At 36.6% G+C, this 22,674-nt stretch overlaps 1 protein-coding gene across 2 annotated transcripts in view; it reads right to left on the bottom strand.

The window, feature by feature from the left end:
- PRKX (protein kinase cAMP-dependent X-linked catalytic subunit) overlaps positions 1-22,674 on the bottom strand; it is a 59,516-nt gene that overhangs the window by 11,438 nt on the left and 25,404 nt on the right. The window contains exons 1-5 of one of the 2 annotated variants that reach the window (XM_035542202.2): positions 18,421-18,580; positions 18,171-18,339; positions 14,381-14,644; positions 9,320-9,439; positions 3,169-3,264 (exon numbers count right to left, since the gene is read on the bottom strand). In XM_035542202.2, coding sequence (XP_035398095.1) covers positions 3,169-3,264; positions 9,320-9,439; positions 14,381-14,644; positions 18,171-18,339; positions 18,421-18,430 — 659 coding nt within the window. In that variant the 5' untranslated portion in view covers positions 18,431-18,580. Of the gene's footprint in view, positions 1-3,168; positions 3,265-9,319; positions 9,440-14,380; positions 14,645-18,170; positions 18,340-18,420; positions 18,581-22,674 lie in introns of those variants that run through there. The other variant, XM_035542201.2, reaches the window with a different exon arrangement.

Genomic DNA, 22,674 nt, shown 5'->3' with positions numbered 1-22,674 from the left:
GGTTATAACATCTACTATCCCCAAACAAAAACAGTATTATGTCTTGTATCCTAGAAATCGCTCAAGTTGTATGCATGATGAACATATGAGCTCACAGAAAATGTGTTGAACTGTTTCAAAAGCTGTTGTATTTGGCAGGGATATAGTTCTAAAACTCAACTAGAGAAATATTCAATTGACATATAAAAGGAGAATAAAGAAATCAAGGCAGAAAGCATTTTTTAAACCTTCATGATCATTTCAGACAATCCATGTTTGGATTAGGTTAAATCATGTGACTAACTTCTTTTATATTGACCTTCTGGGAAATACCTCCTTCTAGTTCTTCATTAAGAAGACTATTTCTTACTGGAAAGCCTATGAAAATGGCTATAAACAGTCTTTTCAACTGAAGTAGGACTGAAAATGGATCCAGAAACCCAAAACTAGATTCACAGCCTATATGGCCAAAGCTAAATCATGGAGCTTTCCCAGTATAACTAGAAAACATTCATCAGAAATTCATCTTGAAAAAGCAAAGCTAAACTCAGTGATATGTGATGTCACTGAAGATAAACACATCTGCTGCATTCAATAGAACAAATATCCATTAACTTGAATAAAGAGATAGTTGAGTGCTTCTTTACTTTGTAGTTTCTCTAGAACAATTTTGGAACTGTCACATTAAAATCAGTTGAATAAATATGTTGCTGTATATTTGTGGGGAATGATTCTACATCAAGGCCATTCCAGGCTAGCAATCATTAAACTGCTGTAGCAGTTTCATTTGGCATTTTTAAAATCTGTCTTTGCAAAGAGAAGCTTACAAAAGCAAAAAAAGAAAAATATAAAGAAATAATTCACAAACTCACTAATGGACAAAGAAATAGGTGGAACATAATTAATACTTAAGCTTTATCGGAAGTGAAGTAATGCAAAACTCTGCTGACGATGTTAATTTCAGAATTTCTAGTTCATTAATTTATCATCATCTTCATAACAGAAACTGCTCTCAGCAGAGATCTGCACTAGTGGTCCAGTGTGTTAAGGACCTGTATATGGGGCAAAGTACTTATATAAAACATCTGATCAAATAGCAGGAAAGTTAGCAAAAGAGACACAGTAGAAAGCAATTTGAAAAGAGACTAGCTCAGGCCAGAAGAAACAGCAGATCTTACAACACTGCAAGAGACAGCGATCACGCAGCAAGAGAGAAAGCAGAAGCGGTAAAAATTTGAAATGTAAAATATGCATGTGGAGGGGCAATGGGGAAGAAAAGGGGGGATAGAAAAATGTTAACAAGTAAATTTCTGTAGTACATCGAGGCAGGGAAGTTTACCAGGGTTCAACAACAAGACAGACAGTTTTGCTGCCTAAAAGCAGAGAGTTTAAGTTCAATTGTTATAAACACTGTGTAGCATTAATACTTTGAACATAGCATGGATGTGACAGATGGGACACAAGACAGTCCTCATACTTGCTGAGATACCAACTGTTAGGAAGAAGAGAATGAAAGCAAAAGGGTTGTAAGGAAAAAGTAGACTGCCTTATTAGGAGAAAATAATCTTAGCAAGTGCTTTAAGCTAATGATGCAAAGATGTTAAGACTATTCAGTTCTTCATATTGTGATTTAAAAGAACTTCTAAATCACAAAAATGGTTGAAGAACGGTTGCTGGAACAAGAGAGACAAATTGTGCTCACAACTCACAGCAGGAAAGCAGGTGAAGCCAATGGATGAGATCACCCAAAACTGAAGTGTTAAAAGAAGAAAGTCCAAGCCAGAATCCCACGAGACCCCTTAAAGGCAGGAGTATAATGGGAATGAACTGCCAAGCACAAGTTGAAAGAACATCTGGATAAGAAAAACTAGCAAAGAGGTATATCAACAATTACGTTGATTAATGTATCCTGCAATTCATTGATGGTCGTGTCTAGTCTGAAGAGCAAAGCCTGCATATACATGCCTACTATCATAACTAGGAATCTTTACAGCATCAAGGTGTCCTCTGGATAGTAGAGCTAAGTGTTGGTCTGTGAACGCTGAGTCCAAGCAGAAACTAACACATCTCTACTTTTAAATGCTTTCGCAAGCATCATGTTCACCTTCTGGTCATGCTCTTGTACTTTAATGCACACAATATGACTGGAGATGCAGTCTTTTTCCTAAGTCAGACTGGGTTATGAAGACCAGACAAGACTATCCTCATTGGAAAAAGGATAGAGATAGTAAGGAAAAACTCTTTTAAGAACAGACACGGATGACAGATGCTAATCAGCATAATCTGATGTGGATAGGCTTGATTCAGTGAACCTGGTGATTCAGTGGAGGCTTAAATAATCTTCCCCAGACTATTAGGTTTGCAAGAGAATTCCTGAAAGTTCAGAGGATATAGGGCAGATTTTATTAGATTCGCCATACAACATTTTATCTATCAACCTAGTGGTAACATTAAGCAAGTGCCATCTCTACGGGCCCCTTCAAAAAGATTAAGCTGGGTATGTAAGAATAACTTCCAGCCTTCACTCATTCAAGTCATCTCTGCTTCTGAGTAGAAACTTCATGAAGTGCTTCACTGCACTTCAGAGCCTCTAATATTTACTAGCGATTACTTCTATTATGGAACCTTCAATTAGGGAATTTTTAAATAGGGGAAAAAAGCATTTTATCTGCAACATAAAAATATTATGCTTGTCTATTTTTTATTCATTTTTAAAACTTCATATCAAACTGGGGCCCTGCTATTGAAAGTGCAGTTTTACATTGAAATTTAGAAGTATCAAAAACTTCAAATAGTTGTGTCAGAAGTGATTTAACTGGTACTTATACATACAAAGGAATAGTTTAGTGTCCTCCACCTGCCCATTTAATTTTTATTCATGCTATATTACCTCCTCATTTTTTCCTCCCACACATAAACCTAGCATCAAAGAGCTTTATGCAAGGTAGAAAAGTATTTAATATTCAAACAGAAAAGTATGAGACAGATACAACCAGCCTGAATTTTATCTCCAGCCTGAAATCTATCAGACATAATTTTAGATCACATTTGCTTTTGCAGTTGAAGTAAAACATTTTCTAACATGGTGTTCCAGAAAATCAGAATCTGGTATCTGATCTATGAAAATCCTTCAGAAATAATGCTCAGGAAGTATTCAAAACATAAAAGTGTTGGGAGTCGCAGACTTACTTTACATATAAATCCAAATGCCTCGGGAAATCTATTTTGCCAGCAAGAATCTTCTGATATATACCAAATGGATTGTCATCAAAAAATGGAGGAAACCTATTTTAATACAACAAATTTTTAGAGGTTAGAAAAAGAATTTGCAAGAATCCTACAAACATTATGATGTTATAGTAATTCTCCTCAGAAATAATTGATCCCATAGGTTTTTTTGTAAGGCTTCAATCATATACCAACTTGACAAATTATCAAACCATACTGAGGCTGCTATTGCAAAATAGAAAACATTTTTGTACACATTCAAAATAGAATTAAGAATGAAGAATTACAAGAGAGCTATTTGTTACATTAATACATTCAAAAAAAAAGAAAGAAACTTTCAGTGTTTAATTAAAAAACGTGTCTGCTATAAAATCCTATAAAACCTATAAAACCTATAAAAACCTATAAAATCCAAGGCTATACTTTCCAAAACAGCACCACCATTTTTTATCTCGTACTGTAACCACAGACATACCCTTATTAACTAGCCTCCATCCAAAGTGTCAAAGACCCCACATGTGAATGGACTGTCCAATGCAGTTATTTATTGTACTTCTTTAATTCAAGTACAGGTTTTGTTAGAGAAGGTTTAAAGGAGACAAACTGTTCAGAACCTGAAAGTCTATCAAAGTGTAGCTACCTTTTTTGTGTTGGGCCAGATAAAATACTTATTTCATAAGCTCTCCAGAATGATCATCACATCAAGATGCAATTAGAATTCTACACTTCTTATTTTCTAAAGAGTTCTCTGTAAAGTTACAAGGTAACAAATACACTGCTTCTTGTCTCACACCTACAGTAAGAATTGAGATAAATTTCTGATTCCTGCAAGAGGCTCGGAGTGTACATCAGTACATGCTCAGCTTAGACCAAGTGCCAAGAGGTTTTCAGAATCATCATTTTAGAAGTTACCATAGAAAATATTTTAGTGGAATGGAATAACTAACCATTCATTCACTAATCTTAGTCCCACCTTGACTTCCATAACATGACCAAAGTATCCCTTGTACGCTTCTGTCTCAAAACTTTTACAAAGTAGAAAATGGGATTTTGAATATCATCTATATTAATTAGGTCCAAACACTACTATGGTCCAACACTTAAAATGTTAGGGAGAGGTGAAAACATTTTATAAATACTTTCTAAGACAACTAAACTGTGTGCAAATGCACAAGTACAGTGCTTTAGAATCACTGGTAGCACAAACAAGGGTGAACACATTTCTTCATTGCATATTCTTTCCTTGATTTTATGTTGCTCAAAGTAGCTTATTCCTCAACAAGTACTATACTTTATTCCTACCATGTAAATGTTTTCAGAAGTACCAAGTGCTTCTTTGTTTAGCTGATGGTCAAGTGGATTAGCATTTCCTTTTATATACTCACAGACAGAAGGTCATACTTCAAAGCACAGAAAATCATAACTACCAAACTATCTGGTTAAGAAAAGACTGAATAAAATTTTTTATTGTTCAGAAAGCTGAGTTTCATTAAGAAAAACTGAATAGTCTCAGCTGGAAGGAAACTGGATAATATAAGAGTCTCAGGAAAAATGTGTGTTTATAAATTCTTGCTTTGACAGAAAAGAACATGGAAAACGTGATAGATTTTTAAAATGGGTAAAATTTTTGCACACCAGAGACTATCATGTGAAATCTATGTCCTTCACATTCTCCAAAGCAGTGAAAAATAGTTGACTCAATTTCCAATTTTGTATCTGGTATGCATATTAGCAAATCTAATTGCATAAGTCAATTAGAATGAGATCTTGTAACTACGTAGCATGAAGGTGACGGTTTCAGTAAGCAGACTGATGTGAAATGCAGATTTTTTTCCCTCCCATCTCCAAATATTTTATATACTATTGAGACGTATAATCAAGAAGAATAAGGAACTTACGTATGCTTTTACATATTTATATCTGTTAAAATTGCTCATTGAAAATCCTAAATTACTATGTAATGAATTCTTTAAAGAAAGCAAATCACACTTAAATATGCAAAAATTTAATGTCAATACTGCTTAAAGTGTATTTGACCTGTATGCAAAATAAGATTAGCTTAGTAAGATTAGGTGGTTTTCAAACTCATAAACCAACCAACTTGACTTTGATAATACGTGCAAATGATCAATCTGCAACACATTGCACAGATTTCTGACAAAACAGTGCAAATATTGTGCTGAAAGCTACCCTATAAATCAACTAAAAACCCCTTGAGTTTCAGACTGTCTTCACACCACAAGGCAAATACAAACAGCTGCCTTTTTTCCACAAACTGAAAAGAAGCTAAGAATTCTCTATATATGGGACAACAGCTGCAAACCATTCCTTTTGCTAACTGATGCATAACAATGGCATTGACATGGGTCTCAAAGTCAGTAGATACTTTTAGCACTGAAGAAGAGATGCTGCAAAACCTCAGGGGAAAACCATACAGGTCTGAGACTATGAAACTGTAGACACAAATCATTATCTACCCATAAACAATAGACCAGCATATCACATATATAACTACCGAAGTGAAATCAAAACAAAGTCCTCATTAAATAAGAAAATTCAGTTAGCTATGTTTCTGATAACAGTACAATCAGGATCCAACACATTTAGCTTGTTAACAAGTATATTTTAATCTATGGCAGATTGTAACAGAACACGATCACTCAAGATATACAGATTTTTCAACTCTTTCTATTGACAGTTTGTTTAGTTTGCTTAGATTAACTCAATAAAGGACTGATGTTATAATCTGTTTTGGAAAGATTTCTTCTCACCCTCAGTTTTCCCTGTTCTTTCCCCTTCCCATATTTGCTATCTTAAACCTAAATGGGACCTTGCCCTAAATCTAGAATGTGCAGAACTTGAATTCCATGGGTCTCTAGGGATTAAGTTAGAGAAATAATACACTGCAGAACAGGAAAGTGTGGTTTTATTTTGTTTGTTTGTTTTTAAAGAGACTATTTCCTTACACACACATCTCCCTATTCTTTTCAATTGCTTTTGGGGTTCAGAGAGTAACTTAAGGAAATAACTACCAAATGTTTTAAGTTATTTATTTGCAGTCAGTAACTTAGTCTTGAAGTCAGGTTTTATTCACCTTCAAATAATTTTCCTGTTGTTGAGGTTTAACCTGGCAGGCAGCTAAATGCCACACAGTCATACGTTCACTCCTCCTGCCCCCGCCCAGTGGAATGGGGGAGAGAATTGAGGAAATAAACAAAACAAAACAAACTCATAGCTTGAGAAGAGCTTAATAAGACAGAACTGGAAAGGAAAATAATTATGATAAAGGAATACACAAAACAAGTGAGGCACACTGCAATTGCTCGCCACCCACTGACTGATGCCCAGGCAGTCCCTGAGAAGTTGCCACCCCCAGCCAACTCCCCCTAGTTCTATTGTCCAGCATGACCCCACATGGTGTGGGATACCCCTCTGGCCAGTCTGGGTCAACTGTCCCAGTTGTGTCCCCTCCAAGCTCCTGGTGCACCCCAGCCTCCTCACTGGCAGGGCGGCATGCGAAGCTGAAAAGTCCTTGGCTCTGTGTAAGCACTGCTCTGCAACTACATCGGTGTGCTATCAGCATTATTGTCATCCTAAATCCAAAATGCAGTACTGTACCAGCTACTAGGAAGAAAATTAACTCTATCCCAGCTGAAACCAAGACACCATTTCTTAAATCTTTCCTTAGTTTGAAGGGATTAAAAAATACTAAAACAACTAAAAAACCCCAAACGAACAGAAGAAAAAACACAAAGAAACACTTATGACTGTTTTTGCATTAAAAGTCTTGATAGTAAATACCCAGCCACATCTTGAGTTGTTAAGGAAAAGTGCATTAAAACATTGCTGCTGACAATAGCTGTGAAAAGCTTCTAAAATGCTAAAAGCAAAACCCTTGTATGATATCCTGCCCTCTTAAAGAAAAGATGGATAATACAGTCTCTGTTTCCCACAGCCCCAGTCCATGAAACCCCAAAATCTTAAGAACAACCAGATTTTGACAGAGGCCCCACCGAAACACTAAAAAAGTGAAGCAATGAAGCATATATACATCATTATGGAGAGCATATATACACACACACCTTTATTAAAGCAGAAATACTGTAGTGATACGCAGGCCGTTACAAAACCACTTGCAGCAGACAGCTGCTCTGTCAATCAGCCAACATAAGATCTCAGTTGCCTTTTAGAAATGCATAATTTACCTCTATCAGTTAAGAATCTCAATAGCCAAAGTGTTTGCATAAAGTTGGGGGAATTGAGATCTCATCACACTGTGTCAGGACAGAGGATTCTACACTTTGAAATGACTGCAGCTGCTCCCTCCACGCCCCTCCCCCCCCCCTTTTTTTTTAGGTTAAGTATATGCCCATCATACTTCAGTGCCGTGCAGTTTTGAGGTCTCATTGACTCCAGAGATGAGAACTTGTTTGAGTATCAACTGTATTCTGTATGTTAACTTTGGAAAATATGTTTCTATTACTACTGTAGTAGAGAGAATCCTACCAACCTCAGTAAGGCACGTAAAGGAAAAATGTCCAATTTGCACTTACACTGGGACTGCACAGACAGAACAGAAAGCTGATATACAGGGGTCCCACCAAATCCTGTGGCAGGAAGCGAAATCGGTGACTTCAGGTGGCAGACTAACTCCTGCGCTAATGTTACAGCCCCAGATGCTTTTATCTTCCTGCTGTCTAGTACTAAGATTAGTGGCAAAAAGGCTGCTGGGAATCTCATGTTCCCTTCATCCTGCTGAGAAGGGAACAAGAGACTCCCACCCTTACAGGTTGCTGTGGAAGAAGAAAGAAGCCTGGCCTCTGCACAGATGAGCCTACACAAAGTACCAACTTCTTATTAGATCAGTCAGACAACCCTGCCTGGGTCAGTATTAAACTATTAGTACCTTTCTATGCTTTTTCTGCACAGAAATTGCCTTGAGATTCAAAAGCAAACATATGTGCAAAACCTTTAGGACTTTAAGAAAGCAAGCATCAGGCAGCGGTGCTGCCATGGGATACAGTTTTGATGGTGTTAGGTGGGCTCCTTCACACCAAACCTGCGCCGTAGATCGGAGCTCTGAGGCAATCATCCATCAGGTACTTGCTTGTCCAAACACCACAACCCTGAGCTGACGCCACTGCATATAGAAAAGGAAGAACAAGTCCATGGAGGGATGTTTTTGTTCCGACTTCGCTCTATGCGGCTGGAGATCATAGAGTAATAGAATCACTAAGGTTGGAAAAGACCTCCAAGATCATCTGGTCCAACCATCACCCTACCACCAATATCACCCACTGAACATCCCCAGGGACAGTGACTCCACCGCTTCCCTGGGCAACCCATTCCAATGCCTGACTGCTCTTTCTGAGAAGAAATGTCTCCTAATTTCTAACCTAAACCTCCCCTGGCGCAACTTGAGGCCATTCTCTCTAGTCTTATCACTAGTTACGTGTGAGAAGAGGCTTGACCCCCAGCTCCCCACACCTTCCTTTCAGGTAGTTGTAGAGAGCGATAAGGTCTTTCCTGAGCCTTCTCTTCTCCAGACTAAATAACCCCAGTTCCCTCAGCCGCTCCTCGTAGGACTTGTGTTCCAGAATGAAAGGTCATAATGACAAACTGGCACACAGCCAGCATGTGAGAAGGCACCAAGCACACAGGGATCAGTACCCTGACACTGAAAAGAAGTTGTAGAAACTATAAAACAAATTGAAAATATACTGTTTCTTTGGAAGCTGTGAAAACCTTGCTTTCAGCTGCACTTCAAGTCCAAAACAGTCACGTATATTAATGACAGAAAAATCTCTCTTTAGTTTTATTTTGTATCTTCTGTGAATACTGCTATGAAACACATTTCAAAACACCAGAAACAACATTCTCCCCACCAGTTATCCCAGTAGTAATGCTGATATCTGGTGGTTTGGTTTTTGGTTTTGTTTTTAAACACAGCTTCCTGATTCCTTTCATAAGAGACAGAAATGAAACTGCTAACATTAATAATAAATTTCACCGAAATTTGCTCTTCGGAGTATCACAAATAGAACTAGTAAAGAATCAGTACACATACGCTTCGACACAGTATTCTTGTCATATAGCAATCGTTACCACTTACCCTGACAACATCTCAAATATAAGAATTCCCAGGGCCCACCAATCCACAGCTCTTCCGTGACCTTTGCTTTGGATGACTTCTGGTGCAAGGTACTCAGGAGTGCCACAAAGTGTCCATGTCCTGGGGGAGGAAAAAAAAATAAACAAAACATGATCTCTAACAAGATCTGAGAAGACTGTTGTGATGCTGTCCAGTTCTCCTGGTATAAAGGTGAAATACGGAAATTAAGAACTTCTTGGCTGCAGGAGACATCAGTGCGCTGAAGGTTCCTGAGTGCTGTAACCTCTATACATTAGGTTATACATTGCTTTGAAATTATTAACAACAGTAGTTTTTACCCTGGAAGCAACAGACCCCTGGGACTACTTCTGACAGGCCCAGAAAGCTGCAAGATTATTGGCCACCAGGAAAGATTTTTGTTTAGAAAAGTAAAGGGAGAAGGGGGGAATAAAAAAGTAGTAGCTTAAATCAGTAAATAATAAGATTCCTTTTACAGTCTCTTATTAAGTAAGATGTTTTTCAAATAGTATTGAGATATAACCTGTTATCACTTTCACAATAACCATTATAAGGTAAATGTTTTATATTTTCAATTATTTAAAGGATTTACAAAGTGTTGATAAGCAAGTGTGAAATGTTATATTACCTTTTTTTTTTGATATTGTTTAATGTCTTGTTTTTACTCATAGGTTTCTTATTAAAAGACCAGAATAATAAAAAAAAAGTTTTATTGGTACTTAATTGAAATGTTTATTTCATATCCTACAAATTAATGAAACAAATCGAAACTAAGCAGTTAATGTTTAAAAAAAATAAATTACAAACTGAAATAGAATATTCTGAGACTATTTTTTTCAGAAATGTGAACTTGTCTTTGTAAGAATACCTGTGGGGGATTTGCCTGGCTTCATGATCTTGACATTTTTAAATACAGGCTACAGAGAAAAAAGAGAAACTGATTGTTTTATTTGTGAGTGCAATGCGAATATATCCAAGGCATCAAACTGGTAACGTGGTCCTGAACAAATGCATTAACATGAATGGCAATCACCTTTAACAAGTAATACACGTCTTTCATCTTCTAGTTTTTCCTTCTACTGTTCTGCTCAACTTAAACCACCTACTTCCCAACCATAAGTTCATATTCAAGATCCATATTTGTGGCATATCAAACTATGAACTATTTTTTTAAAAGGTTTAATCAGAGCTTTTTTTTTCTCCTCAGCCTTGATTCATGTACAAAAGTTTAGGGAAGAGCATCTGTATAGTCAGTCAAAACTTAAAGACTTATGATGCATGGAGTTGAATTTATTTAGGCATGGTTTTAACATGGCAAAAGCAAAATTACTCCAGCTATACTGTCTCTGTTACTGACATACTGTGCATTCTAATGCTCCATAACTCTTTAAACTACACTCACTGGTGTAATGAATGAATCTTCAATTTCTATCATGAAAGGGTGGCATAATTTATATTGCTAGAAAACAAACTCATTTTTCAAATGGAGCATATTCAAGAAAATTCTTATGTACAGTGCTGCTTTACACACTACTGCCATCTAGCAGTTGCTTAGATCATGACTAGATGATTAAGAAAACCAGCAAAACTTTGGTACCTTTTAAAACAAAACTGTGACAAACACTCCCTCCCCCCAATTTAAGACATCGTATTACAATCCATGATATAAACTGTTATTCATGATGACATAGCCTGCCCTGCAAACAAAACAGCTGCCAGCTTTACTCTTGTATTTGGGAAGCAAGGCTGTACAAATACAGCAGGTAAAGCAGGCACATTTGTTTTAGTAAATAAGCCAGGCACTTGGCAGGGCAATGCCCCACAACAGTCATCCTTTCCTTCCCCAAAATTAGTATGAAGGCATAAATTCAGCAAAAGTGAACTGTGTGGTGATTTTCATCCTTTTATCAAGGTCATTTAGATACAGAAATCTTACCTAATACTTGACTATGACTCCTAGGACCCATATAACTAGCTGGTGACAATGTAACTAAAATGAGCTTCTGTTAGGGGTACATAAGATCTTTTTATTAAAGAAAAAGGAAAACTACAAATTGAGGAAAAGAGAATATAACCTGAAGTCCTTAGCTGCACCAGAAAAACAAAGTTATTACCACCAGCAGGTCGCCTACTTCCCTTAAATTTAACCAAAAAAAAAGTTTACTAAATGCACATAAACTTGGAGGAAGACCACATTCTTTGTCAAGCTCTGTATCTGTACTGTTTGATCACAGCTTTTATTTCCTCTTTTGTTGGTCAAGAAACAAGCTACTTAGCATTTTGAAAAATGCATAAAGTAAATTCTGTAGAAAAGATCAAATTGTCTTAAGTATTACTTTTATTAGCAGCATTTCATGACTGTCGCATATTCATCTTTTTGCAGATCATCCTTTTGCAGATAAATCATGAAGCAGAAAAATAGACTGTTTCCTTTGCAGTTGCTTGAGCTGCTACAAAAATTCCACTGCTCTGGGTTTTCAACATAAGAGCTGAAATCCAGGTAAGTAATAATTGATAAGGTTCAGCATGTAATTTTAAAACAAGGAAATGAAACAAGAATCTATTCTGGTCACAAATATAAGCTATCAAATAACATTTGTTGGACTTGTTAATAGCATTACCTGATAAAGTTAAAAGTCTGGACGGTTACCGTGTCCTACTGTTGCAGGCCATTTAGCCTCCTCCTCTGTAGTCCCTGCCAAGCTTCTCACACACAATCCAGAGATAATTAACACTGTCCTTTTTGGTGTTCTCTTCTGGAGGTTTCTTCATAATTATATTCAATGGAAATTCCTTTGTTTCCAGCCCTCAAAAGTTTGTTCTGCAAGACATTCTTGCTTCTACAGTGACACACAAGGCAGTTACATAAAAACAAGACTTGCTGTGTCTTGTTTTGTTTTCTATATTCAAGTCTTTTGTGCAGAATTGTCATGAGGCACATCCAGTTTAAGAAGGAGTGAACGAGTGTCCCAAAAATCTTTAAGCTTAATCACGTCTCAAGTTATTAGTTTTTTTTATTTTGTTTGTTTGTTTTGGAGGGGGCAGGTGGGGATGGAATTTAAGCAATCTAAAATTAACAGTGAACAACATTACCCACCCGCCCCCCCCCCCCCCCCCCCAAAAAAAAAGAGAAAAAAAACAAAAACGTGAAAATCATAACTTTGCACTGAGTGTTTTGTAAGTTTTAAGTAATCTGTGCATGAAAAATGTAAAATTCTATGAACTTTACTTTTGTGCTTTCCTCTGAAAGGTCATTTGAGTTATACTATACTCTTGAGTTACTTGAGTTATCAGTGCTCTGACTGATAAAGTCCTTGTTCCTTCCAACTCTGTATTCTGCATTTTATATTATCTGTTGTACATTTAGAGGTAAAGCAGCTACAAATATAAAACTACTGTAGCATTCTATGTTTCAATTCAACACAAAATGACTAGCACCCCTACCTGACACACACACAAAGACGGGATGCAAAAGAATAAAGAAATGGTAGTGATAACTACCATTGATTTGATGTCCTGAAATTTGTTTGAACAAATTGACTCTTACATGGATTTATCTTCCAGATTGAAAAATATACTTTCATGTGAACTATCACCCTGTATAAATGGTTACTCCTGCTGTGCCTTAAATTCACAGAAATCCAAATTAAGAATAACCACTAAGTGGCAGCATCTACATCTAGTAGAAGTAGGAAGTCATAAAAATTAGTAGGAAAATGTCTTATAAAGAGAGCCTCCTACTTTCTTACATCAGAGCTGCCTCACCCTCTTCCTGCAAAAAGTCATTTTGATTTAAAAACTATTAAAAAAAAGAAGGAAAGCTAAAATTTATAAACCAATCTGCTTGCCCAGTAGGAACTGAATTCAAGCAAATGTACAGATAGTAAAACATCATGGATTTAAAAGAGAATGTTAGACTTCAATGGTAAACAGAACCAGCATATTTATTAGTGCCTGGCATTCTTCTATGCTGAGGCAATGCAGTACTGTGAGCGTGTAACACAGGGATGCAACTTTTATGACCACCGTACAATGATTTGATCTGTCCTGATTTTTGCTTCATAAGTGATCCAGTAAGAATAGGTCTCTCAGATCCACCTTCATTTCAATTTGAGCCTGTCAATTTCCCCCACATGCTGAACTGTAGCAAAAGCAGCATCAAATAGGTGAAACAGGCAAGCAAAAAGGATGGGCATCTATTTGATTCAAACAGTCACCCATTTATCTCAACTAGAACAATTGGATTTGGCCTCTCTCATGAGAGAGTACTGGGGCATAACACCATACCTTGTCACGGCACTTTTCTAACATGACAGACTAGTTTATTTTCCCTTATTTTCAATGTAAGGGAACTTCTTGCTTCCTTTTAATAACACAACAATCCTGGTAGAGTAGTTCAAATGGAGAGAACGGAGAAAGAAATGAAAGAGGAAAAGCTCTGCATTACCAAAAAGCTTACATACAATAAAATGGACATAAACCGATTTCTAAAATACTCTCAGCATTTTTCTGGTGTGTGTGTGGAGGTGTTGAAGCAGGCCTTATTTGTTTCAATCTAGATATTGCAATTTCATTTTAGCAACATGTCAGTGAAAAAACAGTATCCAGTTGTAAAATGTTATTACTGCATTTCCAAAATCTCTCTAAAAGGAAATCTCAAGGACAGAGCAGTTACAAAATATATAGAAATTCAACTTGTATAGAAGATTATGTCCCATTTAATATATCGATATATACATCTCATTTTTTTCTCATTTTACTTTAACAAATTCTTTTTTTTAAACAAAAGGAGTGCTGTAAACCCAAACGCGCAACTCTACTCACATAAAAACATTTTTCTACAGTAGCTTGTCTGTAATACTGCTCCTAATTATACCTAAGGTCTCATACTGATTTCAATAAAACCCATCTCCTTTATATTACAGGATTTGACATGTATGAACCACACTGGGAATTAGACGAAAATCGGAGCTCTGAAATAATTTTTTTTCTTCCAACTATAATTACGTTTTCTGTATTAAGCCATAATAAAAACGTACTTACCTATCCACCAGTTTTTTAGCAAATCCAAAATCAGTAAGCTTGATATGTCCTTCTTTGTCTAGTAATATATTTTCAGGTTTTAAGTCTCTGTAAACTATTTCTTTGGAGTGCAGGTATTCTATTGCACAAATAATTTCTGTAGAGTAAAACAGTCCTGTGCTGTTGTTGAAACGCCCCATGTTGCGCAGGTAACTAAAAAGTTCTCCCCCTGGCACATATTCCATTAACATGTATAAGAAACGCTCATCGTGGTAGGTCCAGAATCTGTAATAAAAATATTGTTTTATTGAATAAACAAATTCTCTCTGATTTGCTTCAGAAGTAAATTTCTGTAAACTAATCTCTATTACCCCAAGTATGTACATAATACGTTTATGGTTCCTATTGTGCAAATATTAAAATCCCAAGAATCTAGCAAGATTATGTAAGAGCTGTTCAAGTAGCTAACTTAACTTGAAAAGTAAAAACACAGAGTTAAGAACGTGCACAGCACTGGCTTAGAAAGAACATTTAACTGACAGACTCCTTTGCTTTGTACCAAACAGGTATCTGCTAGGCACCTAGTAACTGACTTTGTATACTGCTAGTCTGCTAGGACCAGATGATTCTCACATATTTTATATTTTATTTAATGAAATATTGCCAAAGTAATGGGGAGGATGAGCAGAATCTGCATTTGGAAAGATGTTTATGACAGTATGTTCACAAAGAGGACACCAGAGAGCTCTCCTTCCCTTCTTGTACCCTTCCTACACAGTAATATACTACCCCAACTGAAGTGAGTAGTTTACTCACTTGTAAACTAGTAAACTACAAGTGTCAGATCACAATGCTTGCTCTTCTACGATATCTTTAACAAATCAATAGAAAAACAAAGCAGGATCATTTCTTTACCTCAGATCTAACCTAATGAAAATTACCTTCTGTTGCTCAGACTATTGCCTTTCTTTTAAGAAATACTGTGGTACCTTCTTTCCTAAAGTGCCGTAAAGAACAGCCAAGGAAAAAGAAAATCACTCCACGTGGCTTTCAAATGCTTCATTACAGAATACGGGAACCTTCTCTCCCACATTCCTAGAACTAAGCTATTCTTCTTTCTACCCACATTAACTAAGTCATACGTCACACAACCAAATGTAACTTAACAATTCAGAAGAAAACCGGTATTTGATAAAGCCTGGAAGAATATTTTACTATTTTAAAACAAACAGCTAATTATTATTGTGAAAGTCAAAAAAAGTATCTTCATCTACTTTCTTTATAGAAGAACAGAAGTTACTTCAGCTTCTAATAAATGTTCCTGTAGTATCACAAAAATGTACAGATCAAATATCTTTTTTTTTTTTTTTTTGCGTCATTTACTAGTTCCTAATCAAGATAGTGAGTCTCAAGAAAGATAAGCAGGGCAAACTCAGCTTCCAAACCCAAGAGTGAGTTTTGCTCAGTAAGATTTTCTTTCTTGATGCTATCACTAAGGGCAACCAAACAAGACAGACTATTAGACACCAGCTACAGCTCCTCCATGGGTTCGAAGCATAACAGAGTGAGGCACAGGCTTTTCTACCTCCTGTTACAGAGTCTTCAACATCACTAATTGGCTACTGATCATGTTCACTGTATGTTTCTGGACTACATAAAAACTCTCTTTAGATGTTTTAAAGGAGTTAGGCAAAGTTACAGCTACAAGAAATGAAGAAAGAGGGACAGGAACAGGTAAAATGAAGCAAACCATGTATGTAAAAAAAAATGATGTACAGGGGAGAGAAGGGGCAAAATCTGAAAAAGAATACAAGAAAAAAGGGAAGACCTAGCTGTTGTATCACAGTATTTGTACTGGAAGTCACATCTTCAAGCACTGACTCTTAAGGGACTGTCTATACACAAAAACTGATGTGTTATTTATTATGTATGAAAAATGGAAAAATAACTATTATTTGTAATACAGATTGCTTTGCGCTGTATTTTAATATATAAAAGAAAAATACTACAGAAGCTGAGATTAGAATAACATATATGGTTTCATGTAATTTTAAAATCTGGCTTCTCTATATGAACTGTGGAAACTATTGTGAACTCTTACAGTCTAATAACTTATTTTAGCTTACAGAGCTATAAAACATGATTTTTATTAATTCTGATTTTCTTGAAAAATTAAAGATACATGTTAAAATTACAGTGCCATGTGAACTGCTGCACTCAGAGTTATGATACTTCATTCAAACTTGTCAGTAAAGGTTGTATAGGAGTCTCCAATGACCAGCTGTTACAAGAGCACAAAACATTTCTAAGAAACAGTTTAAGAGAGAAGTAGATAAATAACTTCTCTGTTTACAGAAAAACTGATTATGAACCTCCCTATACAATACTTCTTAAATGTAACAGGAAAAGGAAAAAAAAAAAACAAAAAAACTAACAATGTAAAGTTAAGGTACGGGAATGGTGAAGGTCAGAACTAGATGATGTACAGCACTACTTAAAAAATTCCCATCATAAAGTGCTACAAAATACAGTATTATGCTGCACTGGCCCACATTCCTTGAATTTGCAGCCAGAGGAAGATACTATCCATGTTTCAGGTGGTGATGGGAACACAAAAACCAGACTGTAAATAGCATGGTTTAAAGGCATTGAAGCAGAAAAACATTTGTGTCTCTTTGCTGATCAACTACAGACAAAAATTTAATGATAAAAACACATGTATTGAGTAGGAGAGGAGCAGGCTGGAAAAACCCTCATTTGTCATCAAGTCAGTAGTAACTGTCCATGAACGTTTGTTTAACATAAAGCACACAAATATGAACATGACTTAAAATTTAAATAGCTCATTCCAGCTAGGTTGCTTTGAGTCTCCTTTGCCAAGGGACACAGACAATTATAAGAGCACAGCTGATGCAGCATCACATAGAGCATGTCAGAAAGGGAAGAGAGCTAGAAGGCAAGAACAGTTCCTTTGCACACAAATGAACTTTCATTTGAATTGTCTTTCTGTTGCCAACTTTAAAATCCAGCATTTTGGAAATAAGGCAAGAACAAAAAAAAACAAGAAAACTTAATCAGTTTGGATTTTTTGACCACTGCTTCTGTATGGACACCAATCCTCATGACCCTGTCTCACTTCTCACACAAGTTTCTCTGTTCCCACACTTGCTGCACTGCTCTAGATGCATGGATGTACAGTTTTTTCCTCTCTCTTTTCTTAAAATAGAATTTATGTACGTAAGTATACAAATAAAATCCTGTTCCTCCTGTCCTGCCCATATTTTAACCAGTCTAACCAGATGTACTTTCATCTTGCTTTCCTGCATGCATCTCAAACTTCACATCCCTTAGAACTCATCTTACTGATATTAAGCCACATGCAGGATTTATGAATGCTAGCTGGAAACTAATAGCATCATTATGCTGGAAAAAGCAACAGCACGCAAGGGAAAAAGCCTCCTCCTCAAGAATTATTCTAGAGTTCATTCTGATAAGCTAATGTTAACATTTCTTTGTTTTTCCCTCACTTGAGAAAATCTCTATTGCTGTCTGAAAAAAAAAAGAAAAACTAGAGAGCATAAAAAGCTTGTAATAAATTATTGCTTAAATGCTTAAATTGTGGTTTTTGTATTTACATTTTTAGTTCTTCCATAATAAATATTTTACTTTGAAGTCTACTTTAGAGTAGATTACTTAACAGAAATTAAGCATTTGTTGTTGGTTACGTACACAAGAACTTGCAATAAGAGTCTGGAATGCTTAGTTTTAACTGCACTTCATATACTACTTTAATAAAAAAACAGCAACTTACAATCTGATCAAAAATGGGTGATTGACCTCTTTCAAGACTGACTTTTCATTGTGCACATGTTGTTCTTGCTTCAGTCGAATGACATCTGGAATGCTCATTACTTTCAGTGCAAAGTAACGTTTGGCCATTTTTTCCTTCACAAGATGAACACGCCCAAATGTACCTGTGCCTGAAAAGTTGAAGAAAAAACATCAATGTATTATTAAAAAAAAGCGATTTGCTAATTAAAAACCTACAGGACCTCACTCACATTTTTTCATAATCAATATTACATTTTTTTAGTTGCTCCCACACTGTCTTCCTTTGGAATTTCTCAAATTTTAGTTATAATGGTGTAATAACAATAGTGATACTGTGATACTGCCATTCTTTGGATAGATACTGGAAGCACTTCTTGCCAACAGAAGTGGTCCTGAGAAAGGGTAAGGAAGATCTAAAAAAACAAGTCAGTAACAGAGAAGACTCAAATGTAACCAAAATAAATGAAACATGCAAAACTGTTCTCAAGTATAGAAGAAAGGCTGGGAAAAATCTTAAATTTCAAAGATCAGTTTTAATTTAGGTAGGAGCAGGGCGTGTAATCTCAGACTCAGAAATAGCATTCAGCTTATCCTATATACACACAGCACGTGGCATAAAGGGAAAAAAAAAAAAACACTGACCAAGAAATTAATGTTCAATTGTAACAGATTTAAGTTATTGTTTACTGAGTAAATATTAACTTTCCATATATTATTTATTAAAACAATGTAGCTAAATCCAGTAGTGTTTGAAATAGGAACTCATAAGAGTACAGAATGTAAAAAAAGAACAAAAAAGAAAACAATACTAATCTACCAAGACCTCAGTGACTGAAAACAACTGTCTGCAAATGATCAGGTGAGGAGATCATTCCCTTAAATGTGTACAGAGCAATGAAGCGATTCAGTAGGGGAAAGGAGTGATTGGAAAAAAAAACGCTTAAAAGTGCTGATTGGTATATAAACAACAAAAAATATCTCCTGAATTGTTATATTGCATGGTAAGAGTACATTTCAGGCACTTTTTTGTAGTTAATGCATTCCTTTTTCAATTCACTCTTAAAAATATAAAAGGCAAATAAAAAACAGTCAAAAAACATATCATCTTTTGAGTAATGTATTATGCATTTCTCTTCATTCAATACAGTAATAGTTAAATTTCCTTTTAAATGCCTTGCACTCAAGACAATTATACATAACTGAACTGAGAATTATTTTTGAATTTGAAAGGAGAATTAAAACTATTATGTTTAGCCACAGGTCCATTTGTGAGCAGGCACAGTATTACACATTTCAAGATGAACTACTTCAGCTCTCTGGGTGGTTGCTCATTCTTTTTTTTGCTCTTTAAACAATGTTATGTAGGTTCCACTGAACAGTACAGAAGAGATTTTTAATCCTATTCTCTGACAGAAACATGTCCCACTATAAAGTGGCATTCAAACCAATTGCCTGATTTGTAAAAGGTCACTCTCTTGCTCAGAAGTGCCTTCCAAAAAAAAAGTCAAAGTTTTATACTCACGCTCACAAGTACTGCCTTGCACGTACTGTAGGAAGGCATCCCATTGACCTGATGCAGCATTATTAGCAAGCGTGTTAGCTGATTTCAGGTTGGGTTGATTGGTTATAATCAACCAACCCCACAAGACAACTTTCTAAGATGTGTAGCCAGCAAAGCGGATGAATAAGTACATGGAAAGGGGAAGGGTGGGAGGAGAACAAAAATAAAAGATGTGCCAAAACTGCATTACAGTGGCAATAAATAAATAAATAAACAAACAAATAAATACATGGAGATTTTGCCTCTAACAGATTCAGGCAACTTAAGTTTTGGGTCTTCGCCCCCCCCCCCCCCTTTTTTCCCCCTCACTATATGTATTTACACTTAAAACGTTTACATGTTATTTAACAGTTATTCTTTCAAATCACTTGTAATATTGTTTAAAAGCATGGCATTTACTAAAAACAGAACAAAATATTCACACTACAAACGAGGAACTAACAACTTCAGCAATCCACTTCTATAAAAGTTGCAGCTCCACTACCAATATAGCTTTCAAAACCAGCTTTTGAGATAAAATTTCTCACTCCACAAACCCACCAAGGATTACAGTTGTCCAAAAGATTATATCAAAGCGTTGTTTTGTTTTTTAAAACACGTATTCCCACCCGTCCTGAATTACAGTTCTTTAACCACGAAAACTGTAAACAGGTCTCAGATAAAGCTTGCTGTTGTATTGAAGTAACCCACCAGGTTACCCTGGAAAATTTACCATGCAATTAAATCCCTTAGCAATGCAGTCACAATACATGACTATACCTGTAAACAATCTTGTTTTCATGGACATGAGTTTTTAAAAAATACATTAAAAACAGAACATTCAAGCACAGCCATCTGTTCAGACTAAAACACTTATTTATATCTTTATTGGATGCATACATGAAAAAAATAACTTTGGTCGTTTCAGAATTAGGAGCTGAAATGCAAGTTCAAGTACCTGGAAAAACATTTTGAATGCAGAATAACTAGTCTTATCATACATCTACACTAAAAAGCATCTTAAAAACTGTAAGTCTTCCAAATGCTGACTCAGGGAAATTAACAGTACCAGCTCTGCAAGTAAATGCTGTTTTCATATGCATTTTGATACTTGCATGAATAAAATACTCCCACAGACACATTCATGAGTAAAGTAGGAGGTGAACACATAACTAATTGTTTCCTGGGTCTTTAATGCCCTCATGTTTCATGAAGCATCCCACTTGTCCTAGAAATTCTCATTTTAGAACGTTTTATTTTTTCCAGCAGTACGAGCGGCGGTGCTCGGAAATAGTAATAGTAACGCCACATTCCACCACGTTCACAGCAGGACCCGTTAGGGACTTCTTTAGCAATGGCTCTAAATTTGGAAACATGGCCTCTTTAAAAACCTTCCTGCCGAGAGCTGCAGCACCTGGCAGGCTGTTCCAGAAGGGTGGCAAGATCTCATCCAGGGAGCCTCGGGGAAAAGCCGGAGACCACACAGACGGACGAGAACCTACAACCTCCCGAACCAGTTTTATTGTTTGCCTGGTTGCACGCAGATTTTCTTCAAACATCTTCAGCCTAATTTCAAGCAGCTACGGAAATCAAGCTGACAATCCTGAATCCCTCTAACTCAGCAGACCAAGAAATCCTCCAACATTTGTTTGCAGATGTCTCTTTCTCACAATATGAATTGTCTCCCTTTCAAATCTTCTCAGAAAATCCATTAGGCCTACATCTGTTGGCAGTGACAGTACCCAGACGTACAACCACCACCCTTCCAGCTCTTTTGACAAACAATACACACTCTCAAAAGTCCCAAAGAAAAATAGGGATGCTCTGCAATTTCCACGGAGGTTTGCTTGCACTGTTTAAGTCGTTCAAGCTCCTCCTGTGGCAAAGAGAACCAAAGAGCAAACATGGGAGTAAAAGGTATTTTTCCAACACAGAAAAAGAAAACTCTTTAATATTGTGGGGCTGTTAACAAGAACTGGGCAACAGAGAACTTGCTGAAACTTAAGAACAGCAGCTGTATAAATGCACACAAGTGTGGTTTAATTTATGGTTTCGCACAGCCACATGCAGGACTAACTGTGGCATTTGTTTGTTTTAATGTTTACCCAGTCTTTGGAAAACCAGATGAAGTTTGGACACAAAAATGGGTACAATTCAAATATCTCACTTTGTTCTGGATCTCTTGCTCACGTTCACCTTCCTGCAGACATCTGGGGAGGGTGGAAGGGTGGGCAGGCTACAAGAGAGACTTGTTACGGTTCTGTAGCACAGTCAGGAATACCTAGCTGCTTTACACAGGCCTGCCTTGCCACTGAGACTAGCTGGAACTCTGCCCCCATGTTCATGGCAAGAAGCCTAACAAATTGAGGCAGCGAAGTGGCTGCGTGTAAGACAGAGGCACTGCTCCCATAAAATTGAGAGACGGCTCTTTGAAGCAGAAAGAGGCAGAGTTACTAGTCTTTTGTCAAAGCACCGCTGCCTTTTGTCCTCCACGAAAGCCACACTAAGGTCATGGAACAACTTCTGCTAATCCCTGTGCAAGTTCTGTGCCCCAGTCTCCTCAAAACTCAGCTATTTGAAACTGGCTACATTTGCCCCTCTGTGACACAGGCAAACAAACCTTAGAATAGAAATATTTTGCCCTTGCACATCTTACATATAGTAATGAAATGAAATATGGTGTTTGCAGATTTGCACAATATTCTGACATTTATTTTATGTTCAGTTCAAAACAGGAGACTTCAGGAATTATATACCATTCTGGATGAGTCCCCATCTCCCCTCAAAGGCATCTAGCAAATGAAGGTTTCTCGCCACCAGTAACAAAAGCAATGAAGAGTGCTTGTGCCATTTGCAACATGAACACAATTCCAAGATTTTCAGGACTAAGGGGGCAAACAGAACAAGCATGCAAAATGCTAACCACTAATCCAGTATAATCTGT

The sequence above is a fragment of the Cygnus atratus genome, chromosome 1 (genome assembly GCF_013377495.2).
Source record: "Cygnus atratus isolate AKBS03 ecotype Queensland, Australia chromosome 1, CAtr_DNAZoo_HiC_assembly, whole genome shotgun sequence".
NCBI classification, from domain to species: Eukaryota; Metazoa; Chordata; class Aves; order Anseriformes; family Anatidae; genus Cygnus; species Cygnus atratus.
The sequence above is the reverse complement of the archived record's forward strand: the minus strand, read 5'-3'. Positions and strand labels throughout refer to the sequence as shown.